This window comes from Benincasa hispida, chromosome 9, assembly GCF_027475165.1.
Source record: "Benincasa hispida cultivar pf3 chromosome 9, pf3_genome.v1.1, whole genome shotgun sequence".
Taxonomy (NCBI): domain Eukaryota; kingdom Viridiplantae; phylum Streptophyta; class Magnoliopsida; order Cucurbitales; family Cucurbitaceae; genus Benincasa; species Benincasa hispida.
In genome coordinates, this window is record NC_143486.1 from 73,087,697 (window position 1) to 73,097,535 (window position 9,839).

General features: G+C 34.5%; 1 protein-coding gene across 2 annotated transcripts; it reads left to right on the top strand.

The window, feature by feature from the left end:
* Positions 1-1,377: 1,377 nt before the first annotated feature.
* Positions 1,378-9,532, top strand: LOC120086883 (signal peptide peptidase). 2 transcript variants are annotated; one of them, XM_039043699.2, is made up of 12 exons: positions 1,378-1,790; positions 2,037-2,157; positions 3,102-3,217; positions 3,327-3,478; positions 3,598-3,683; positions 4,333-4,460; positions 4,760-4,810; positions 5,560-5,646; positions 5,786-5,855; positions 8,491-8,627; positions 8,839-8,916; positions 9,116-9,532. In XM_039043699.2, exons 2-12 carry the CDS (start codon positions 2,118-2,120, stop codon positions 9,194-9,196), a joined length of 1,026 nt encoding a protein of 341 aa, XP_038899627.1. In that variant the 5' UTR covers positions 1,378-1,790; positions 2,037-2,117; the 3' UTR covers positions 9,197-9,532. The 2 variants fall into 2 exon arrangements, with proteins under 2 accessions (XP_038899627.1, XP_038899628.1); XM_039043700.2 differs by having other exon boundaries at positions 1,478-1,790; positions 2,009-2,157.
* Positions 9,533-9,839: the final 307 nt, after the last annotated feature.

Below are 9,839 nucleotides of genomic sequence, written 5' to 3' on the forward strand. Positions count from 1 at the left end.
TTTGTTTAACCCAACTCAACCCAACCCAAAATAAAATCTAATCTAATCTAACCCTTATGATCAGGTAGGCCAGGTTCGTTGGGTTACCGAGTTTTTTGAACAACCCTAAACTGAATATAACTCAATTATTTAATGAACATATTTTTAATTGAGAGATATGAAGTCTGAGTTCTTCCATCGTGTTGAACAAAGGGTAAAAAATATAATTCGAGGCTCACACTAGATTACTATATCCCGTCTCTAGATCATTTGCCCCACCGTTTTAGTTTTAAAGTTGCCAATGGTTCGACCACAATTTTGCTAGAAATAATCAATTATTTTAACTTTTAATTAAATCTCTTTACTCGCTTAATAAATTTGTATGATTTAAAAAATTAATTTTTGTATAGACGTCTAGAAAATACACAAATATAAACACTAGTCATTATTTTGATATAATCATGAAGGTTGAATTAGAATATGTAACTTTAACCACATTCTTATCATTTTACAAGTTAAACAGATTAAGGAAGAAGAAAAATGTGAACATAACATAAAATTTTAAATTAATTTTGAATTACTTATATGCTAAGTTTCCACAGTCAAATTATAGTTATTAACACAAATATAATTGAACTAATATAGACTAAAATTATCAAATAATAAGTAATCGATTTAAATATTATCGTACATATTATTGATTAAAAAAAAGGAAAAAAAAATCAAAACACAGATATTCATTATTTTCTGTTTATCAAGAAAGAAATCAAAATATAGCTTAATATAGCTTAGTCGGTTACTATATCTCTTTCCTCAAAGATTCAATGTTCTTATAAGAATTAAAGACTCGAAACTAACAAATAATAAGTGATGATAATGGTAAAATATTAGTAGATATACCCATATTATCTATCAATAACATTTTTCCTAATAACTAAATTTTATCCTTTATATACAAAAAAATTCACAAATAAAAAAAATCAAACGATTTATAAAAATAGCAAAACAAAGGTTGATAGACGACTTTTGTTAGTATCTATCAGTCAACTTCTATAAATTTCTATCTTCTATCAATATCTATAAAAAATATTAAAATTTACTTTTTTTTTAAGAAATAGTTTTCATATTTTTCTATTTTTAAAATTTTCCTTAATTTTTTTCTAGTACCAAAAATAATTAAATTTTATATATCTAAATTGACACTAAATTAAAGTTTTATAAGAAAGAAATAACGGTTAACTGGGACGTCACGCTTCTGAAATGACATGTCAAGCGAGAAGAAACTGTATCCGACGTGGCGAAATGTGAGTGGATAAAAATCAGCAAAAGACGTGGCTTCATTTTGGTAGCTGTCGTGTTATATATGCAAATAGAATACGAGGAATAATAATAAAAAATAATAATAATAATTTTATGATATAATTTTATCGATGGATTTATTATTTTACTTTACTTGTTTTATTGCCTAAATAGTACGTCCAATCACAAACAACCGCTCGCATCATAATGCGATTTCTGAACCAATAGGAAGACGCCACGTTTCAAAAGAAACGCCTTTCCGTCACGTTCCGATAAAATTCCAGTCGTCGTTGAAGGTCAGACGATTTAAAGTAACAGTCCGGTGGATCGACGTCATTTTAAATTTCTAGTTTTACCCTTTCATTCCTTTTTCATTTTTTTTTTCTTCCATTCGTCGAGTTAAACCCTAAATCTGAAAATTTTGTGGAAAAAAAAATTCCTTCTCTTTCTTCGGCGAGCTCTCCGATCTGCGTGGTCAAACCCACTCGAAGTCTTCGAGCCGCCGATGATTGGTACGGTCGTTTGTTCATTTTTCCAATTCAACGGTTTTCTCTATTGATGTTGCTGATTCCATTTTTTGTTTTGTTTTTGTTTTGTTTTCTGTTTTTAATTTCTGGCTATTTGGTTATGCACATAGTTTGAATTGCGCTGCGAAATTGCGGCATTTTGAGATTGATGATTTGATGTTTGGTTTTGGGTTAGTGTAATTGATGTTTTGTTTTTTTCTCAGTGTAATCGTGTTCGAGTTTTGATTGCAGAGGGAGCAATTGCGAGACAATTATCTTAGTTTTGCGGATTGACAGTGTTGGTGAAAGGTGTTTAATTGAGAACCAGCCAACATGAAGAACGCCGAGCGCATTGCGAATTTTGCTCTAGCGGGTGGGTAACCAATTTATTGTACTGATTTTTCGCTGCTGTAAAATACGAATGATTTAGGTCGGTGTGAGTTAATTGGAGATTTTTGTTCTTTTCTGTTTATTGTTTATAAATTCAACTGAAATTCTATGAATGTCGAGCGTATGAGGAATTGTGCCCAATTCTTTTAGCGCTGGATGTTTGGGACTGGGCATATTATCAATAGAATTAGCAGACCCATATAAGTTCAATCACGTTCGTATTATCAATTGCTTAATTAGATAGCTTATATTTGAATGACCAATTTTCTTTATTCTCCTTAAGGTTCTCTATTAACCACCGGTTGGAATCTGATAGGTAACCTGTCATTTTATATGCTAGACGTAATTTTGGTAGTTATATCATATGGTATGATCATAGATTATATTCGACTGATCGACATCTGTAGTTGCTTGGACTCCTTTGCAAGATCCGTATCTCTGGTAGTCTGGGACTTAGATCTAGGTATCTGTAGTTTGTACTAGAGAGTAGACAAATCGTGTCTATAAGCTACTTGTGTTTTTCTTACTTGTCAGTTATCAGTTGGTTCGTTAATTGCTGTCTGGAAATCACATACAATTAAAATCAGCAAATGAGTATTTCCAGTATTTTGGAATCATCATGGCAAGACATACATTATTGTAAAATGTGGCTTTGTGTTATTCTGGGAAGACTCAGTAACTCACTTTGGAAGCACGACTATGTATGAATATTCGTATATCTCGATGGATCTCAATGAACTCATACTTGTTTTCTATCAAATAGAACTAAATACAATGATACCTTCTAGAAATATAAATTTGTAAGAATAATATTTCCATATTGCCATCTTACAATTTAACTGTTATGTAAATCATTAGTGAGACTGGACATGTTATCATAAGCTCCAATGTATGGATAAGCCTAACCTCTTCTACTTTGTCGTGCAGGATTGACATTAGCTCCACTTGTTATGAAGGTTGATCCTAATGTGAATGTTGTTCTGACTGCTTGTCTAACTGTTTTTGTGGGTTGTTATCGGTCTGTGAAACCCACTCCACCTTCAGTAAGTGCAACTAGGAAGTTACTTCAAGTTGTTTATTGCTTCCACTTTCTTCATTCCTTGTATGATTACAAATCCATTTGCTTACAATGTCTTATTATCAAACGTGCAGGAGACAATGTCCAGTGAACATGCCATGCGTTTTCCCTTTGTTGGGAGTGCAATGCTTTTATCTCTTTTCTTGCTTTTCAAGTTTCTATCAAAGGACTTGGTTAATGCAGTCTTGACATGCTACTTTTTTGTGCTTGGGATCCTTGCTCTTTCGTATGTATTCAAATGTCTTTGTGTTTGCTCTTAAGCACTTCTTGTTGCTGATATAATTAAGCGTGCTGCTCTGAATTTAATTTTATTAATGATTATCCTCCTTTCATTCTATCTAATAGAGCGACTCTGTTGCCTGCTATTAAGCGATATCTGCCAGACCATTGGAATCAAGATGCTATTGTGTGGCGCTTTCCATTTTTCCGTGGTATGTGGTTTTGTTTTTGCTTGATGTAGTTTCATGGAAATGAGAAAATTTCCAAGTGTGCGTATGTGCTGTTTTCCTTTGGTTCCATATGTTTGTCGTGGTTGTGGCTATTTCATTCTTTAGGCTGCTTTTTCTCCTATGAGGAAACCTAGGATCTTTTGTCCATCTTGTTTTTTTTTTTATTCTAGATTTTGATACAAGCCTATCCTCTAAGTCTTATCACTATTTCTTCCTTTAAATTTTCAAGTCTAATCTATTTTGAAATGAAATATGGTCAGTAGGTTGTTTTGGAGCTCTTTTTTGGCTTTGAAGAATTTATTTTGCCACTTTTCTTATTAAGGAAATTGAAGTTTAATGGCTTTTGTTATAGTTTTCCATATGAATGTATCTGTTTGCCAGGTTTGTACAAAGATTTTAATTTATCTTTTCTCCCTGGAAGTCCATAGGTTAAACGCCAAGTTCGTTGGAAATATGGATAATGGTTTTTTGTTGTTCCGCGACCCATATGATTTTTGGAATCTTGTTCAGTTATAACTTTATTTTTGTTTTGGATTCTTCTGTTTCTCTCATGATTCACCTGATTTGATCTGCTTGACCTTATCTCCTTTTATCATGCAGAATGATATTTTTCCTTTCATTTCTTACACAGCTTTGGAGATCGAGTTCACCAGGTCTCAGGTTGTTGCAGCAATTCCTGGAACCTTTTTTTGTGCATGGTATGCTCTGAAGAAACACTGGTTGGCTAACAATATCTTGGGCCTCGCCTTTTGTATCCAGGTACAGTAGCAATCCTTTTAAATAAATTACACTGTAGCCATTGGTTTGAGCAATCCTCTCTTCTTTAATTCCTTAAAGGACGTGGATGGGGGTCCTTTGCTCTGACTGGCAAGATTTTTGTTGGGTTTAATTCGAAAATTAAATCATCAAGTATCTCTAAAATTAACTATCGTATTTTTGTGTGGATTTCTTTTGTACATCAGAGAATGTCTTTAATTGATTTGATATCCATTTATACAGCAGATTACACGTGGTTGAGCACATGATGAAGTAATTAATTCTCTGTTTTCCATTTGCAGGGAATTGAAATGCTCTCTCTGGGTTCCTTTAAGACTGGTGCCATACTCTTGGTAAGAATTGGAATTTAAGGATTTGATATGAAAGTTATGATAATTCAAGAATCAAGATTAATTGGTTACAGTTGTATGGAATACTTAGGGCTTTAAGATTGGAGAGTGTGAACTTCACTCCTTGTTTAGCGTTAGGAATTCTTAAACCTACTATGGCCGGGTCCATGACTAAGAAATATCAGTTCCTTGATGGCTTGACCTATTAGGTCCTTCCACCGTGGACTCCACGACTAAACAACTCCCTAAACTAAACAATTCCAGTCTTGCCCCAAACATTCACTTAAGGTGTTTTATAAGACATGCTACTAGATAATCATCCTGCTCTTTGGCATAGCATGCTTTGGAATTTGATTATGGAACATTAATATTCTATGTCAAATGTGTTGTGAAATAGTGTAACACAATATCATTGGTTTAGGTGTGATGTGATGCCAACTTGATTTATTTTCTGTTGGTGTGATGTGATGCCAACTTGATTTATTTTCTGTTTTTTCAGCGACCACGATGTGGCATAAATGCAGGATCTTCTATCAATATAGTGACTGATTTTTTTAGAAAACTAACATGACACATATTTCACTCCACCAAATCTGTCTATGAGTTTGATGTTATCTCTTTGATATGTTTTGGTCTATGCATTCTATAAGCCCCTAGATATTTCGACTTGTCTCTTTGCACACATTCTGATCAATTGTGTATTTCCCCCCTGTAATTAATTTTACTTTTTTTTCCCTCTAATTTTCCCATAGGCTGGATTGTTTGTATACGATATCTTCTGGGTTTTCTTTACTCCGGTGATGGTTAGTGTTGCAAAATCCTTTGATGCACCCATAAAGGTTTGTACTCTTGCTAAACTTGAACACTTGTTGTTCTCGTCATATTTTTCTTTTCAATGACACTTGTTGATGACACTTCATAGAGAAATGTGACTTGGGCTGAGCCTGTCTAATTATGTCTTTCTAAATTTATCTGCAGCTTTTGTTCCCCACTGCTGATGCTGCTAGACCATTTTCCATGCTTGGACTAGGTGACATTGTCATTCCCGGTGAGTTTTGAATGTCGATCTACATCTGTTGGATTTGTGGTATGGTAGGCCATATTTGTGGTGTGTTTATCCCCAATTTAATCACATTTTATTTGTCATCGTTACTTCTGTCATTTAATCTTGATACTAGGTGAGGTGTGGGCAGGAAATTAAATATAACGTCAGTGTAATGAGATGAATGGTGGTGTATATAATTGAACTTCCTCCCTTTTTATTTCTAAATGTTCTAATTTGGACCTACAATTTTTTTTTTCATGTCACCTGCCAACAATACTTTCATCTTCGCACCTCCCTGATGCAAATTAGGATCTACATGTGCTGTTCATATAGCTTTCCAACTGTTCTCAAACCTTAATATGTCTAAATATAAGCTGTCTTTGTTGTTGACTCATATTGGCTCATCAAAGCACACAGTAGACACACTGAGTTATTATCAGCGGGAGAGAGAGGTGATATTGAAAAGCTTACCCTTCTAATAGTTGTCAAGAAACATATAAAATTGTACTATTGATCGTTGGTTGAAAAAAAAAGGAAAAAAAAAACTTGGTTTTAGTTTATGAAAGAAAATGATATCTTTTACTGCAATGACTTTTGTAGGTGATTATTAAAACGTGCTAGAATGTTCAGATTTGTCTTAGATGTTTTGTATGAGTCTCAGCTACAATATTTTGGTGGCTTAGCTTTTCTGGAAAGTGGGAGGTCACTGTGTCCTCGATAAACCATATGCTGGTTTTGTGGTGGTCGTGGCTTCTTGGAGATCCACAATAAATGTTCTTAAAGAGACCTTTGTATTCCTAAAAAGAGCAGGACACTGCCTAGAGGTCTTACGGATTAGAGATTCCTATGCCTAAATCAGGAAAGATCAAAAGGGGAAATACCTCCAATCTAAGAACGATTGGTGTTCTTATCCTGGCTACAATTTTGTGCAATGCCCTGTTTCGAGCTTTGGCCTTGTCTTCCATTGATAATGGTGTATGCGTGTTTAGTATGCAGTTTTTGGTTGAGCAGATATAAACTTTTTTTCAAAGCAGAAACAGAACTTTTCATTGATGAAATGAAAAGAGGTTAATGCTCAAAATAGAAAGATAGAAAAAAGCAAAATATAAGAACATAGAATCTTAGGATCAGTAGATGCGCCCAGTATCTCAACTAGCTTGACACATCTATAGCACTCTCATCACATCCCTATACTAAAGAAGTCCTTCAAATTATCTTGGGACCATGATTACATGGAGAAGATAAAATCATTCTAATTAAGACATATCCTGAATAGAGTAATTTTCAAAGAACTTTGATTGGGAGCTCCATAAGGATGCTAGTAAACGAGTAGAATCAAGACGATCTGTCCAAACCAAGGGTTTATCATAAAAAAACTTAGAAACAAGGCCTTAACTGCATTTGACCAAAGAATCTGTGCTTTAGAAGACAGCAATGGGCCAACCAATACTTGGGACATATTTTCTTGAAATGACCGTCCAAAAACCCAAGATAAGTTGAAGTAGGAGAATAACTTCTACCAGCACTTGCTTGTATAGGAACAATCAAACAATAAAGGCTGTAAATCTTCTCCATGCTAGACACAACGGACAAATAGAAGGGGATAAGCTTTGATTCCTTAGTTTATGCTGTAGAGTGGCTGAGCAAGTTAGAGTCCCCAAAAACAGAATCCAAATCAGCACATTGACTCCTCTGGGACTCTTAGATTTCCAAAGACCACGGTAAATTTCTCTATCTAAAGGGGAGGAAGAGTTTAAGAATTTTGTCAAAGATTTTACCGAGTATCTTCCTGAGGAATCCAAAGACCGTATCTGAGCATCTGAAGTATGATAAATTTGGCTGTTTTCTATTTTACAGAGAAGCTACTGGAAGTTGCTATTTCCTCCTCTTTTAACTGCCTACGGAAGATTAAATTCCAAGAATCGGTGGTTGTATCTCAATGATCATTGATACTGCCATTAAGTAATGAGACAATGCAAATTAATCTAGGAAAACACACCTTAAAGGAGGTCTCCGAACACCAAGGATCAGACCAGAAGTAAATATTTCTTCCATTACCGAGTTTAAAACATACAAGGGAGCCAAACTTATCCCGTATCTTTGAGATACTAATCCACGGGCTTCTCAAACTTAAACCATGCTTACCGCAGGTATGCCAATAGTGTGGGGCAGAACCATGAATGCTTTTGACCATCCTACACTTTGGTGAGTCTTGCTCCTTGATGAATCTCCAATTCCACTTAATAAGAGTGCTATGTTCCTACCTACACCAATGCCTCGTTTTCTAAAAATGAACCTTGAAGCTGCTTGATATAAGTGTTACCTTGTGTAGATATAAATCACTTTTTTGAGTAGATATAAATAAGTGTTACCTTGTGTGATTATCGAATTTATCATCTGAAAACGAACTTTGAAGCTGCTTGATGATTAGCATAACTTGATTCTCCTTGTTTTCTTTTTTGTGCATAATTTCACATCTAAGCAGGCTTTTTTCCGTTTCTTTTCTTTCTTTTTTTTTTTTTATTGGTGACTTGTTATCGATTTTATCTGTCTTAGTTTTGTTAGCATTCTTACTTTTGCAATTCGTGGAAAACTTTATTTCACGAAGGGAGTATTGATATTGTTTTTCTTCCTCTAGGCATCTTTGTTGCACTGGCTCTTCGATTTGATGCATCCAGGGGAAAAGACGGTCAATATTTTAAGAGTGCTTTTATGGGATACACGGTTGGTTTGGTCCTTACCATAATAGTCATGAATTGGTTTCAAGCTGCTCAGGTGACGTTTGCATTCTTGTTCCACTTTTTATGTCCAGTACACCTCTGATTAAAATGATCTCCTTGATGGTGTAATTGTTTTTATTAAACATATTAATATTTTAGTGCTTTGCTTAACTATGTATGTATCAAGGAGTTGATGACTTGCATGTCTTGATTCTAAATCTTCAGTGAAATATGTGGCCTGATCTTTGTCTGCTTTCTTATTTCAGCCTGCACTTCTGTATATTGTGCCTGCTGTTATTGGATTTTTGGCTGCTCATGTCATATGGAATGGGGATGTGAAACCGGTTTGCTCCCTTTTTTGCTTGCTCTCAAATTTTATCGATTTGATGGTTGTTTTCACTCATTCATATATACTAAGAACATCACCTGTCCCGTCGCATGTCGACACCCCACCCTGCCAAAAATTTAGCTTACAGGAATTTCATGGTCTGGTTCTGGCAAAATCAGTATTGAATTGAGTTCTTTTGTCATCCTTTTGTGCAGTTGTTAGAGTTTGACGAGTCGAAGACTGGTATGTCATCTGAAGACGGCGGTGAAGATGATAAAGGAAGCAAGAAGGAATGAATTTGGAGAAAGGTGGATTGGGGTGGGAGGCATAATTTTCCATGTGATGAGCGAGGAATGTGGCTAGTTGTATGATGAGAGAGATCATCATCTCATCCCCTTCCTGTAAGTTAAAAGCGTTTAACATTGAGCTAATTTATATGCAAAACTTTGCCTACAGTTGTATCCAAACAAACAGATTTTGAAATGAGGTAGCAGCAAGTCCTGTCCTGTCCTGTCCTCTTTTTAGCTCTCTTAGTTTTCATCTCATCAGAAGAAAGCTTTTATTGCAACTGTGCCCCATTTGGTTGGGGTTTCTATAGCAAATTTAAATATTTTATAAAGGGCCTTCATCTACTTTCCTTTTCCCAGTTAAACTACTTTCTTTTACTTTTTATTTTTTTAATATAATATGCAGCAGGAAAGATATTCAGGTGAAATCCACGGCCAATATAAAGAAAGTTCATCTTTAGAGTTGAGTCTCTCAAAGAACACAATTTCTATTTCAAATGGATAATAAAAAAAAACTGCCTATTACAAACCTAAAGTGGCTGTATATAACCTTACAAGAAAATATAAAAATAACTAATTAAATACTAATTAATCTAAATTATAACTATATTAAATATTAACTAAAATATATAAATTATTCTGTAGTTTTCCT